General features: G+C 39.4%; 1 protein-coding gene across 1 annotated transcript in view; it reads left to right on the top strand.

Moving 5' to 3' along the window:
• The window catches only part of GLI3 (GLI family zinc finger 3), a 1,844,924-nt gene that overhangs the window by 1,456,058 nt on the left and 372,902 nt on the right, over positions 1–15,964 (top strand). The window contains exon 8 of the mRNA XM_044064809.1: positions 6,987–7,203. Within this exon, the coding sequence (XP_043920744.1) occupies positions 6,987–7,203 (217 nt within the window). The remainder of the gene's footprint in view (positions 1–6,986; positions 7,204–15,964) is intronic.

The following is a 15,964-nucleotide window of genomic DNA, read 5'->3' as shown; positions in this document are numbered from 1 at the left end:
ATATTAGCAATCAAAAATAGTATTTTGCAGTGCTTTTTATTTAACAAATTAATTGGCAGTAAAAAGCCCTGCTGCTTTCAAAGCATTGGACTTTTTGTAAGTATAACTGCCGAGCCTACTGGAGGTTCTGATGCCAGATGTTTCTGTAACAGGATAGGGAGCGCACTTGCTGTCCTTTCTTGATAAAGGAAAAGTGAGGCTGCTATGGGAAAGAGTTGCACATAAATCTGTGTCAGCTAAGAGCAATATTGTTGGCATTCATGCTCTGAAAAAAGAGTTGAGATCTGAGCCCCTGTTGCTCTGGTATGATACACTTGCAAACAGATCAACATGATCTTGTACTCCTGAATGTAGACAGGCATTATAGGTCTGGTACTAGTTCATCAAATGAGACATCACCCTTACAGCCATTCACATCCACGGGGAGTAAATGGTGTATCACACTCCCTCAACCTCAGGTATATTGCCATGTAGGAAATGGAGATATATTGGTCAACTCTTCCAAGTATGGTACCCTAAAAATAAGTCTTTTCACCACAGAGGAGATAGTGGTTCTCCTCCTGTTGTGCTCAGTTTAGCAAAGCACATAGGTTTGCCATGGACACCATTCAGAGAAAATTCCTGTATGCATTTCCATCTTTCTCTCTAGTTCTGTGCCTGCTAGCAAAATTCAGTCAAGAAACCTCAAAACCCATTGTCATAATCCCTCAGTTGGTGTAAATTGTATATTTCAGGATGTCCTATCCATGGTAGTGCTGAAATCTATCTCATCACAATCCAGAGGAGTTTTTCTTGGGTTTTGATGACCATCAGTTCCATCTTTGGATTTCACAGCTCCTGTAGCGCCCATCCTGTTGGACCTTCTGGCATGGGCCTCCAAAACCAGTGAAGTTGTTAAAAAGCCTTTCCCATTCATCAGATACACTCCATTTTACATTTGTTCAGAGATGTATCCCCCACCCCAGCTAGTCAGTTTGCAGGTGATTCTTAGCAATTTCAGATACCTTTTTGACATGGGTCTTCGTCATTCCATTATCAGAGTGCATGACTCCATGATTTTGGTGCATCACTTAATTGTGGGTAACAAGACTATCTTCCGGCACAGTTATGTTCCTTTACTTTCCCTTCAAGATTGTTGTTGTCCTTGAGTCAAACTTCATGGTTAATAGATTTCATCTAGCTGATTTGATGGCTTTAAAATTCATCCGTCAGATGATACTGCCCTTGGTTTTTTTAGACTACTCAGAAGTGGAAATTACACCGTCAGGTTAAACCAAAAGTAGATAAAAGTTTGTAAGAATGTTTTAGTTTGTTAATTCTTCTTTTTAGTAGAGTTGACTCCAGTGTCACTACACCTTTTATAAAAGTCAAAAGATCTTAAAAATATTTGCCTTTTCTGGTTGCAGATTTTCAGCTGCAGTTGCTGTAATATGTTCCAATTTTTACAAAGGATGGTACTGAAGTGCTAATAAGAATTATTTCAAGGTCAAAAATGTTCTGCATTGAGAGTTATTGCATTATTGTATAAAAGAGGTTTTTATTTTTTACTGTGGTAGATGATCTAGGTAATCCAGTCAGAGAACCCTTTTCAGCCATGGACTGAGCCAATGACACAGGTAAACCTTAACTTAGGCAAACACAACACAGGCTTACCAAACAGGCAATGGCAGGTTGGATAAGAGGCTAACAAAACTTAATTAACTTTGATGAATATATTCAGTCTGGAGAGCTGAGAAAAACCTGTGTAACAGTATTCAGCTACAGAACAGTAGGAATAAGGCGTAATGGTGCAGTCAGAATTAGAACTTGGGGAGTGTATCAAGAATGGGTAAATGTTTGCACTAGTGAAAGTGAATTAAGCCTTTAATGATAATACTGTGACAGACAAAATAAAATAATTATTCTGAAATTCTCTGAGTAAATATGTATACTCTACTTTTTAAGTCAAATATTTAAAATGAAGTTAAAAATTTTACTGTGTGTGTGTGCATGTGCATGTGTGTGTGTGTGTGTGTGTATATATATATATATATATATATATATATATATATATATATATGTATGGATTCACTTTATAATCTCGAAATATTGAAATATCAAATTTCAGTATCTCGAGACTATAAAGCCGAAAAAACAAAACACCGAAACCCAAAGAATGCAAAAATCAAAACAGTGAATGTAACACACCATACACCGCACAACACAAACACCGGCCTCCCCACATCACAACAAACAAACAAAACACACACAAACACAACAATACAAATAAATAAACCTACCCGACGTATAAGCACCCTGCACCCCCCATGTGGGGGGCTGTGCCCCCCCACACCCCCACTACTTATATATAATAACTCCGTGGTCGCACCAAACCGAAAAAGACAGTAAACTCACGACTACACACTCTACAGTCCCCTCGCACACAGACATCACAAATGTACAAACACCACCACTTTCTGGATTCACGGTTATGGTGTTTCACTATTTTGGAAATTCAGCTTTATAGTCTTGAGATACTGAAATTCGATATTTCAGTATTTCGAGATTATAAAGTGACTCTATCTTATCTATCTATATATATATATATATATATATATATATATATATATATTTTTTTTTTTTTTGCTCTGCATTTTTCTTCCAGACTTTGAATGCATTGGTGTTTTGGTACTTCTGTTGCTGTTGAAAAATATCAAGTCTGGTAAAGAAATGGTTTGTTATGTTGTGACAATTTGAAAGAAAGAAAAAAATGTCTGATTGCAAACATTGTGTGCAGATTTTTTTTCATTTTGGAGCAATAATTGCAAGCCTTTAGCAAGAGACTTAAAACACAGCAGTTAGGTATGTTCTTGTAACTGCTGTGCCCTAGTAAGGTTGGAATAGTTTTGCTTTAATACATGCAGAGATGTGCTACAGCAAATTGAGTGCCTCCATATAGATCTGATATGCCAGTATTTTTTTCTGCTGGCAGAGCTCATTCCTCTCCTGGCACTGCGTTTGAGACATACAATAATATAACTAACCACAAAATTGCTTCCTTGTACTTTGACCATTCTGACTGCATGTTTTCTTTTACTCAGTTTTTGACACATTATAAAAAATGGAGGCTAATTTGTCCTTTACAGTATGGTTAGCATGGTTAGTATGGCAGAATGATTTGTTGTGAAAGGCATACAATGATATTTAAATGCACACAATGCAAATTAAAAACGGCAAATTTACTTTGAGAATATAGTGACGGTTTCAAGGAGACTGACTGCTGAACTTTCTTTTATATCCCTTCTGTGGAAGTGCAGGAATGAGACATTTTCTGTGTTTGTCTCCTTCACTGAATCTGCTGTTCACTTTGGTATGTATCAGGGGTGCGGAAATGCTGCAGTTTTTTGACACGTCAAAGATTTTGCCATCACAGTGAGATTTTAAGTTAGATCCACTAATGCAGTTTTTTGTTATCGGAGGATACGTAAGAGACTTTCTGTAATGAAGTGAATATCTGAATGTCACACAGTATGTAAATGGATGTTATGAGAATAGAGCCTAGATATGCAGGATGCTGCTAAGAACGTGATCATTTACATGCATTTCTCAGGTATACTTCCAACATAATAGTCCCCAAGGAAAGGAGGAGAATGTTGCTTCAGAAATTTACTGTACCCTATAGTTATTGTGTTATGCAATCAGCTTTCTTGGCTTTTATGAGTAAAGCCTTCATTTGATGACAGAATGTACATCACTTTTCCAAGTGATAGCAAGTACACGCATCTTGTGGTCTCTCCTGCACCCATACACTCATGTTTCATCATATGTTGTGATGTCTGCAAACGTTTTTGGAAGCAAATAATCGTATTACTTCTTGACCTCCCTGAACACCTACACAGAAATGCAAATTGTGCATCTGTTTATGATCATATTGAATAAATAAGACAATTTTCTTCCCTCCACTGAATAGAGTAGCAAAATTAAAAAATATTTCCACTGTAGACCACCTGTAAATTAAATTCTCTCGGCTACGCTGCTTGAATGGAAGATGTTTCTGTACTGTTTTCTCTTCAAGGTATTCACATAGTGCTATATAAAATTGTTCCTGTGGAATCTGAAAAATCAGATGACTTATTTTCTCACTTCACGGGCTTTTGAAAGAAAATAAAATGATTTCCTAGTCATGGATTAACTGACTGATTTCCTCAGCAGTACTTGTTTTTAAGAGAAATGCTCATCAGGTAACATTTTAATTTCAGCTGTTATTTGTCATGGGGTTTAACCCCCATGCCCCTTAACTCAAATAACCAAACCACAAACTGCCAAATATTTAACAAAAGATGTATTTGCAGAAGAGTCAGGCACTTTACAGTGAAATTGTTATTTTCATTTGCATTTTGAAAAGGCAATTTACTGTATTTTGACTTTCAATTAATTTAATTGACATGTTATTATTTTTGTATGCACAAACTATAACAAACTTGCAATGGATATATCCTACTTGGATGTTATTTCAAAGCTGACATGCCACCCCTAACACACCCCACCCTAGCGCTGCCATAGGGGGAATGTGAGTCATGGCTACCTGTTCATCATGTTTTTATAGACAGATTATTTGTGGAACAGAACATTGCTTACAATAATGTTCTAATCTCAGATACATTGTTGCTTTCACTGCTTCTGTAAAAAAAATGCCTTAAACTTACTGGAAGGAGGCAGATTTGATCTTGAAAATAATTATGTTATTACTTTTTGGTGGATGTTGATAGTAAAACATTTTTGTTGTATAGAATGGTGCTTGTAAGCTTACAGACCAGTGCTTCAGTTTTTTGTTTCAGAAAGAATGAAATGACATTGTCATTATGCCTTTTCTTTTATAAGGTGTATGTCAAACATACAGTTCAATTGGCTTAACTGAAGGCGAATGGAGTTATCAGCAGTAGTGCTGAAACATTTGTATTTCTTTAAACTGATTTTGCTGGTTTTATCACACAATTTGTACTTTTTAGTACAGATTAACATATTGCCAAAACCATTATTTTGTTAGCATTTTTTTGGCATCTGATAAGTGTCATGTTTGAAACATGGCACCCCTAACCAGGATAAAGTTAGACACAAATCTTTGAAAAGCAAGTCCTATTTCATATCACATTGTTACACTTTGTCCAGTGACTCATCAGAAAGAACCTGGTAAAACTTAAAAAAGTGCTCAAATCAGAAACTGCTTAGAGTTTAAAATAAACAGGTTTATGTTTATATCAGAAAACTTGTTATAAAAAAGCAAATTGATTACTTAATCTAAGCATCTGTGATGTGTTGTATGCATAGACAGTTTGAGCTGCACTGTTCTTTCCAGTGTTTCTAACTAAGCATATGAATTTTGCTGCCTCGTCTCTTTCTGCCTGTTATTATGCAGCATTGAATGTCATACTTGGTGATCTGTTGTTCCTGGAATGATGCTCTTCAACAGCACCTCCTGAACAGTTAATTAACTAGGTGATTGATAAACCGAAAGAAAAATCAGCATTACATTAATTAATGATTGACTGTTCCTGTTCGTAGACTACTCTTTAAATTTTATTTTTTTCAGTGTAAATATAAAAATCTGTCCTCCACAGATATTTTACCTATGCTAAGTGGTTTATGCAGTTTGTTATCTAGACTTTTTTCCATGTTTTAAATGCTGCAGAACAGAGCATGTTATTAATAACAAATCTGACCAAAAATCTTACTTTTGTTTTATATCATGTTTGTATATGTTTGAGGTTGTAATACTCATAATCATTCAAAATCTCAGAGAGGCATTAGTTTTACTGTTGTGTGTATGCATATTTCTGTGTGATTATGTGTGTGTTTGTGTGTGTGTGTGTGTGTGTGTGTGTGTGTGTGTGTGTGTGTGTGTGTGTGTGTGTGTGTATGTGTGTACTGTACTGAGTCTCCCTTTACCCCTTCCATTGTATGTTAAGATTCTGAAGTACTGAAGGGACACTTCCCTTGCCTAAAAATAAGCATTGGTTATAGGTTTAGAAAAGCAAGTTTTGTTAGCAAGCTCTTATCTTATCTGTTCTTACCTTACAGCAAACTGTGGCGATGGATGTGAGGATTGGCACTGGCATTGTTATTTCTATTATGAGTGCTTTGCAGTATGGGAAGTACAGTAGTCTAATGAAGTGATGACAGGCATTAGCATACAAAATGCACTTTAATAGACTTTAATATCATTTAATTGGGAGTGGGAAGAGAGCCATCCCATTGGAATACCTCTGTTACGCTAGCTCATTGATCACTGATTCTTTTCAGAGGGGAGAGGTTAATCCATCAATTTCTTTAACCAAAGGACTCTGATGGAAATTCTATAGGTGACATTTCGGATGGACAAAGCTTTCCATCTTTACAAACAAATGAGTGATATGACAAGCACTGGGCTCAGAACACATTTAACCAATTGATTTTCTCTCCTTCTCTAATAAGATCTAGAGACATATGGAACAGCTTTGACTGAGTTCGGTTTTAAATGAATTTCTTCTTGCATATGATGAAGTACGTTACTTTCTGAGCTACTGCTTAGCTGCAGTAGTTCTCAGTCTGAAGCATCCTTTGGCAACTGTTTCCTTTGAGCATTTTATTGCTTATTTTGTCAGGACTTTTGTATTATCAGTTACAAAAAAATTGCTATAGGCCCTGTATTCTGTGGTAGAAGGATACAATTTGCAGCAAATAATTCATATATAATCTGTTTTTAAATTGTGCCCAGAGGTTTAAATACAACAAACCAAAACTTTCAATGGCAGACATAATCTTTAGCAAAATGGTTAAGTAGTTGGGAGTTGGAGTTTTTATTGCTCTTTAGTGATGGATATTTTTTTGCTTCTCAGGCTGAGCAGAGGTACAGTGTGCATGTTTCCTTAAATTCAGAAGAGATTATATACAGTATGTTTAATTTAAATTCTGCTGTTGAGTATTATTTTCAAATACTTCTGTATTTCTTTTGTTGTTTCCTAATATAGCCCCGCTTTGAGTTTTACCTACCCTCCATCACCAGTCACTCTTCAGCAAATGCACCAACAGATTATGAGCCGTCAGCAGAGTATAGGCTCAGCCTTCGGTCACAGTCCACCACTCATCCATCCAGCCCCCACATTTCCTTCTCAAAGACCTATATCGGGAATCCCCAGTGTGCTAAACTCTGCCCAAGTCAGCTCTGCAACTTCAGACCCTGCGCAGGTAAGAGAAACCAGTAAGTGTGCCACTTGATCTAAGCATTATGAGATCCCAGTAGTCAGTAAAGTAAGAAACTGCATTTGTGACTGAAGCACTTGTAATATTTTACTGTTGCTTCAGAACAATGAGCATAATTATGTAGTAATGATTGCTGCATAACTTAAGATTCTACAGTCAGTATGCTGTAATATACATGCTTAGTTTCTAGTATATCTAGCATTTCTATTACAGTACAACTCCAACTTCTCTTAAAAGAATCTGCTTATTATTAAAGCAAATATTAATATTTTTTTCATTTTTTAATAAACATCATTATTAAATTATCATATATGACATAGGCAATATTCTTTCCTTCTTGTAATGATGCAGTGTTTTGCAAATGATGAGATACATCAATATATTTAATTTAAACTGTGCTTGCGCATGTAGTGTGTGCACATTTGTAGATGCACATATAAACACAGAAGTGGGGGAGTGACATGACAGTACAAGAATAGCAAGTACTGAGAGGGACAAATGGGCAGATAAATGAATGAATCAGAATCTTCATGAACAGAACCTTAATTAGGTTGTAATGAAGGGAAAGGCTGCTCAGGACAGAGACTGACAGGGGGAAAGATTGGCAGGTGCAAGTGGTGGATGAATGCAGCATTGGAGTAAATACTATTACCGCATGTAAAGCTTGGCTGAAGAGCTAAAGTTCTTAATGTGTGAGATAAATGTGTGGTAGTAATTACAACAGGCTGGTTGTCACAGCTTTAGCAAGCAGCTTGCTATGGTTGCAGGAGTGCATAAGGTTTTTTTTTTTTTTTTTTGCTCCTCAACTATGAGCTGCAATGCAGTCATTCTGTGGGTCTGCACAGGATGCCAGATGTGCTAGCTATGGTTGTCTTCAAGAAGACTAAATGCACTTTCCAGAAGAACAGGTGTACTTATTGAACACTTTGCAAAACCCCTTAGTGTCATTCATAAATGCAGTAGCTATGCAAAACTAGACCCCAACAGTGGTGGTTCTCTTGCTTAAATGTAGGTGTAGGAAGGAGCCATGTAGTGGTATACCTAATAGTTTCACTTTCATTGTAGGCAGGGTTATCTAAAAAATTGTGTATCCTAAATACTAATCCTCTGGCCATTACTGGACAGGATAACTTCACAGACTAAAAGTTTTGCCAGTCCAATGTGTTCAGTTTTGTGAATGAATTTCCACTGAGGTGGACAAGGGGAATGCTGTGACTGCTGTTTGTCATGATATCAGCTAGTCTTCTGACACTTTAACTTACAGAAAGTTGGTAGGAAGATTAATGGCTATGAAAATTAACAGCTTTGAGTGAGGTCCAGAAATGCTTGACTTGTACCGGAAACTGTCTACCTGATTGGAAATATCAGGTGGTGTTTTTGGTGAATTGTTAAAATTGTATAATAATTTGGGTCTCACACTTTCCATTTCTGTAATTTTTGCTGTTTAGCATATGGATGCTAGGTGCTACACTGAGTATTTATGGTGAAATCATTTTGTGTCTTAAAAATACACTGACTTTTTGTGATAGTCACATGTGTGATTATAGCTTGTATAATAAGCATGAAGGAGACAGAAGAAATATAATTCTGAAACCTGCAAGGATGTTTGCATTTTGGCGGGGGAGCCTGCTTAAAATATACATTCTTAGTAGTATGACTTAAGTACACAGTAACTCCCATTGCCCACCATTGGCCAACAAACTTAAAGTAACAGCAGTAGTGTATACTCTCTGCGGGTGTGAAGGCGGTATTGTAACTAGACTACAGTTCAGTCTACTAGTAAGAGAGAGACAGAGAGAGAGAGAGAGCAGCCTCAAAAATTGTTTCTGCCAGATGGAATGTCACTCGCTATAATAAACAGTAACATTCTTAATTCAGAAAACAACTCAGCGACTGTCTGTTAGGGCATGTAAATAGGATCACTTCAGGGATCATTACTGATACTTTCTTCCAATATTTGAGTGTTTGTAAATACTCTTAATTTGACTGATTCTCAGCTCCTTGTAATTATATGCTATCGTCATGTAGCTGTCGGTTAACTAAACTGATTTTGTTTTTGCATAGCTGAATAGAAAATGACTGATGTGAAGTTGTTCTGTCTCACCACTCATTCTTACAGATGGGTTCAGAGCCAATCCTCTGCTCTGACTTGGCCAACTACAAAGCTTGAGGCCTTCAGACAGCTGAAGGCCAAGTCCCTATCTCATGATGTACCTTGAGTTACCTTAGATCTAGTTTGCCTCTGCAACAGATCGGAGGTTTCCTCACAGCTCGGGCCAGTATAATCATTTTTTTCTAGAACAAATTTCTCTTTTCAACTTTATAACTTTTGATATCTTTATAAACTAGTGATGTTATGTAGTCCTATCTTGCCATAATTCTTGCTGGATAGACTCGGCTGATACTAAAGCTCAAGAGCTTTTACTGGTTTGCCGCAAAAGCTTCGAAGTTCTGTCTTACTGGCTCGTTGGCTAAGTAAAACTTTATCTGTTAAATGTAGTCCTTTTTCCTAACTTTTTCTATCCATTTATATATATATATATATATATATATATATATATATATATATATATATATATATATATATATCGTTGTCTCTTGTGTGACTGTTTTTGAGAGTTTCCCACCTCTATTCCTCCTCATAGGACTGTACGGCCTGTTTAAGTTAGAGGGCCGTAGTGCCTTTCCTCACTGTGTGTGAGTGTTTAAAAAAAAAAAAGTTATCTCCTTTTTTCCTCACTTCTTCTTGTTTGTAGTTAGTATTTAGTTTTGTATTGCTTGTTGTTTATCTAGCTTCTCTATTCCTGATAGTCGCAGCAGGAATATCTCTCAGGAGACATTCTTGGATGCGTCTTTGTAATTTTACGGAGTCCTTCAAGTCTTCCTTCACTAATGTCCCCTTTGATGGTTCATCTCTTTTTGGACCCCAAGTAAAAGAGATGTTGACTAGGTGCAAGCAGGAAGGGAAAACCTTATCTGCAATCGGAGTCCATTTCTCCCTCCTGTCTAAACCCTATCCCAAGGGTAATACAGGAGGGAAAATGTGGTTCTGTAAATCTCAAAAAGGTTTCCCTCGGGCACAAGGTCAACCCTCCCCTAGAGGCAGAGGGGTCCGCAGCATTAGGGAGACAGAGAAACTTTCTCTGATCATCCCTTCCAACGCCCCTGAGGGGTTGCCCGACTGTTCATCTCTGGAGGCAGTCAGGGGTCGTCTATCGCTGTACCCAAGTGCCTGGCTAACCATCTCCCAAGATCCATGGATACACACCATAATATCCAGAGGTTACCTGATCCCCTTTGTTTCCAAACCCCCAACAAACCAGTCTCTACCAGATGTACCACCCATCCAACTAGACTGTGCAACATCAGAGGTCATGTCGTTGTTGCAAAAAAGAGGCATCCAAGAAGTCCCCGCAGAGCAAGTAGGATCTGAAACTTACTCTTGATTCTTTTTAGTTCCAAAAAAGCATTTATATCACGTTATTGAAAGATGAAAATAGCGAACGCTTTTTCATCGGCCCCAAAACATCTAAACATGAAAATATCGAACATTCAGAACAGCGAATTTTTTCCCATGGAAAAAATTTGCTGCTTCGAAACACATACACACAACACAAGCACATCAAACAAACAGCAACCACACACATACACTTAAATTCCTACATCTAACGCTACACTAAACTAAATATACACTACTATCTACCCACTTACCTTAACCCAAACTCTAACCCTAAGATCCGTCACTATCGCACACTCACCTAACCCGCGCCCTAACTCTAACTCACTTAAACCACCCCAACCATAAAGTCTGTAAATATCGCACACACGCTTAACCCACGCCCTAACCCTAACTCACTTAACCCGCCCCTAACCCTAACATACAAACAATCGCACACTTACCTGAACCCAACCCGTAACTTTCCACCACAGCGCTAAGAATAGCGAAGCCGCAAAAATGGCCAACCAAATTCCTTCCCAAGGAAAGAATTTGCTGTTCTGCAGCTTCGCTATTCTTAGCGTTCGCTGAATAGTGTTCGATATCAGAACATTTGAAGTTTTAATAGTTCAATGTTCTGATATAGACCCCCAAAAAGACAGGGGACTGGAGATCAATCTTAGATCTCATCAGGCTCAACAAGCATGTAAAGAAATCGAAGTTCCGAATGGTCACTCTGCAGTCAATATTTCCCTTTATCGGGAAAGACAACTGGATGTGCTCAATCGATCTCCAGGACGCGTACTACCACATCAAAGTGGACAGGTGCTCCAGGAGACACTTGCGCTTCTGGCTGGGAGCCAGTCATTTTCAATTCAGAACACTGCCCTTTGGTCTCACTACAACCCCCAGAGTGTTTATCAAATGCATGGCAGTGGTAACGGCTCACCTGAGACATCAATGATTCCAGGTGTTTCTGTACCTAGACGACTGGCTCCTCACTGCTACCACCAAGCATCAACTCATCAGAACCAGGGACGAGACTCTATCCTTGTGCACCAGTCTAGGCATCACTAACTTAAAGAAGTTAGTTTTATCTCCCTCGCAGCACATTGTGTACTTAGGCTCAGAAATAGACACAACCACCATGTCAGTAAGACAAGCTAAACAAACAAAAAGTTCAGGCCAGAGTAGTCCTTCAAATCCTAGGGACTATGGCTTCTGCCATCCTATTAGTTCCTCTTGCTCGTCTACACATGAGGATACTTCAGTGGCTGCTATTTGCCCAATGGTCGATGCAAGACTTCCCATTGTCTCACCAGATTTTTATAACAAACACCTGCAAAAAGGATCTGACATCGTGGTTGCACACAGAACAACTTCTCCTAGGTCGTCCATTTGTTCCTCCCCAAGGGAAAGCAGTTTTGACCACAGAAGCTTCCCAGATAGGGTGGGGGTGGCATTATCTGAGAATGACAGTCCAAGGTACTTAGCAGAACAACTTGCACATCAATGTTCTGGAGATGAGAGCAGTGCTGTATGCATTGCAAGCACTTCACAGCTCCCTTCCCACTGGGACAATTGCAATTCAGTCAGATAACATGTCTGTCGTGTGGTACATAAACGAGCAAGAGGGAACCAAATCTTACCTGCTTTGCAGAGGCCTTAAGAGTTTGGAAATGGGTGATGGATACTCAACACTTCCTGATAGCAATGCATATCCCCGGGAAATCCAACACAATAGCAGACAAACTCAGCCAAGCAATTCTGATGCCTCACGAGTGGTTCCTGAATCCAAAAGTTGTGAAAGAGATCTTTCACAGATGGGGCCAGCCTTGCTGCGACCTATTTGTCACTCACCTGAACACCAAATGCAGCACCTAATTTGCCCTCATTCCCCATCCGAGGATGTCACCCAGGGATGCTCCAGTCCACAACTGGCCCCCCGGGACCTCTTTATGCCTTTCCTCCTTTTCCACTCATCCCAAAGGTAATACAGAAAGCAAGACAGTTGAGGAGTTCCTTGATCCTCATTGCTCCTTACTGGCCTCAACAAGTTTGGTTTCCCTTCCTGTGGCCCTACCTTTTGGAGGAACCATGGATTCTGGACCGATCTCCAAGTCTCCTGATTCATCAATCGGGACAGTTCTACCCCACCATCCACACCCTCAAATTGACAGCATGGCTGCTCTAGTTCCACGAATAGCCAGGTGTATTCTCCTATCCCCTGTGGTCAAACACATTCTAATATCATCCCATAAACCTTCCACTCAGAAACTATACTCCAGCAAATGGAAAAGGTTTTCGTTTTGGGCTACAAAATGGGGCTTACATCCATATATGGCTCCTATGGAATCTATCTTATCCTTCCTAGCATCAATTTTTCATGAAGGAGCAACAGCTGCTACAGTTAGAGTTCAGTTAGCTGCCATTTCCAATTTCCATTTTGGCTTCATGGGAAATCCAGTCCTGCAGCACTCCTTGTGTAAAACTTTCTTAAAAGGAGCTCTTCTTCTCAGGCCTCCAATCAAACAACCATTAGAACCCTGGGACTTAAACTTAGTCCTCTCATCGTTGATGTCTGCACCCTTTGAGCCATCCTCTTCATCAGACCTAAAATTGTTGACATGGAAAACACTATTCTTAGTAACCATAGCATCTGCTAGGAGAATCTCAGAACTGCAAGCTCTAACTATTCGACCTCCTTACATTATTTTTCACAAGGATAGAGTCTCTCTCAGGACAAACCCTTCCTTTCTTCCCAAGGTATGCTCAGAGCACAATCTGAATACTACTACTGAGCTACCTGTGTTATTTCCAAACCACTCTAATAAATCTGAGTATAGACTACACCAGTTAGATGTTCACAGAATTCTCAGATTTTATTTACACAGGACTGAGGAATTCAGAAAATCAGATCAAATATGTGTTTCCTTTTCCAACAAGAAGAAGGGCTTGCCTGTTTCTAAGGTACTCTTTCAAAATGGCTTTTGGATTGCATTTCATTTGCTTATCAACAAGCTCGCAAACAATTACCCATCAAAGTTAGAGGTCATTCTACTAGAGCTGTTCTACATCATGTGCCTTTAGATCTAGGCTCCCAATTGATACTATTTGTGCAGCAGCTACTTGGGCAAGACCACATACTTTTGTCACTCATGACAAATTGGACTTCGCCTCCTGGGACATGTCTTCCTTTGGGTCCGCTGTGCTGAAAAGTCTCTTCGCTTGAGCCACCCGGGATATAGTTGCTAGGAACGCTGTCCCATCCAGCAAGAATTGCAGTGAGATAGGACTAAATAACATAAAGAAGTTATGTACTTACCATAACGTTCCATGTTTGTAGTCCATCTCGCCTACATTCTTGCGTCCCCTCCCTCCAACCCCCTTCCTGTTTTCTGGGGGATCTGGTGGACTATACTGGTGCTGTCTGACCTGGTTCTCTTTTGTTGTCCACCTGGCATGGATTATATTTTCAAAATTATTTGTCTGCATATATGCAGCTCTGATATTGGTCTTACCTAATAGGTACTTTATGTTTTCTTGCAAACTAGATTTGGAGAATTGCCGTGAGGCACCATGGGATAGGGTCTAGCCTCGAGCCAGTAAAAGCTCTCGAGCTTTAGTATCGGCCGAGTCAGAGCCAATTATCGGCTCTGAACCCATCCAACAAGAATGTAGTCGAGATGGACTACAAACATGGAACTTTGTGGTAAGTACATAACTTCTTTTTAGCTTTAATTGTGACCGTTCCTTATAGTCCTTTTGGCCATTGTTTATATAGGCCTTTATATCTCCCTTCCCTTTCTTTGGTGTGCCTGTATATATATATATATATATATATATATATATATATATATATATATATATATATATTAGAATATGTTTAATAGTTTAGAAGTGTGTTTTAGCAAACATTTATAGGCTTTAGAGTGTGTTTATACATTTATAGTTAGCTCATATTTAACTGTATAGAGCCCATTTGTTTTTTAAGGGCTGCTTACTATTTGAATTCTATAGTGTTGTTTCAAGTTGTTGAACACGTGTGTGTGTGTGTGTGTGTGTGTGTGTGTGTGTGTGTGTGTGTGTGTGTGTGTGTGTGTGTGTGTTTTGATAATACAAGTTTGCTTGTGTGCATTTAAATTTTTCATGGCTGACCAGGATAAGGAGAAACAACCCAAGTCTGAGTTTAAAAAAGTCCAAAGTGTGGACAAAAGATGTCTGTGACTGATGGTCATGTTAATTGTGTTTATTGTTTGGGTGCTTTGCACTTGCAAGAGAGTTGCTCCATCTGCCATTCCTTTAGTAGCCTTGTACTTCATGAAAGGAAAAGAAAGTTAATTGACAGAGGGCTATTAAAATCATCGTTTCAAGAAGCTTTGAGCGACCATGATAAAACTTGTCAGTCTCCCAAGTCTTCCAAGTTCTCTAAGGCTTCATCATCGGATTCGACAAAATCAAAAAACCTTCAACGTCAGCTCCACAGCTTTCGGAGCAGAGCGTCTTATCTTTTCAGAGCCAATCCCCAGTCCTGGAACCGGTCTCCGCAGTATTGAAGTCACCACCACCCTCTATCCATTCATCTCGGTCCTCGATAAGCCTATCCGATTTGGATGTGGATCGTGGGGTGCAGAAGTTGTTACAGGCACCAGCGTTTGCAAAATTTTTATCGGTTCCGACCCAAGTGGTTTTGGAACCAAAAAGTGTTCCCCCATCTACTTCTTTTCCTCCTCCGAGCCATACTGATCCTTCGGAGCCAGAGGAGTTGGACCTTACAATTGTGGAGCCTTTGAAACTGACGCCTGCTCCAGTGCCATTGGTTCTGATTACTCAGACTTCCTCGGTACCCATCGAGGAGATTAGGAGCCGACACTCCCTGGTTGGGTCTGGGGAGGATAGTCAGACTGACCTGTTGGTTCTGACTTTATCTCTTGGGGCTTCGGCTCGGATGAGTTTGGCTCCTACCTCTAGATCGGAGCCCACTGTTCCGGTGCCGAGGGAATCATCTCTTTCTTCAGATCCAGCGGTTCCTTCTCACTGGAGCAGAGGTGCTTTTGTGGCCATGAGGAGAGTAATGTCCTCCAAGACATCCACAACATCAGGACCAACTACCTCTTTCCCAAAAGCGCCTGTGTCTACTTCTGCCTCACAGATCACTTTGAAGTGTAGAGACCCTGAGCCTCAGGAAGCCCGACAAGAGTGGTCCCTGCTCTTCTGAGACCTCACCAGAAGCTCCCACTGATGAGGTTCCCAGGTATATACTTTGCAAGAGGAAGCATCTAGACTCCCCGCAGGAGTCTCTCACATCTG

Source organism: Protopterus annectens, chromosome 3.part0 (genome assembly GCF_019279795.1).
Source record: "Protopterus annectens isolate FY-2018-M chromosome 3.part0, PAN1.0, whole genome shotgun sequence".
In the NCBI taxonomy this organism is placed as follows: domain Eukaryota; kingdom Metazoa; phylum Chordata; order Ceratodontiformes; family Protopteridae; genus Protopterus; species Protopterus annectens.
Note: the sequence above shows the minus strand (reverse complement) of the source record. Positions and strands in the feature narration are given on the sequence as shown.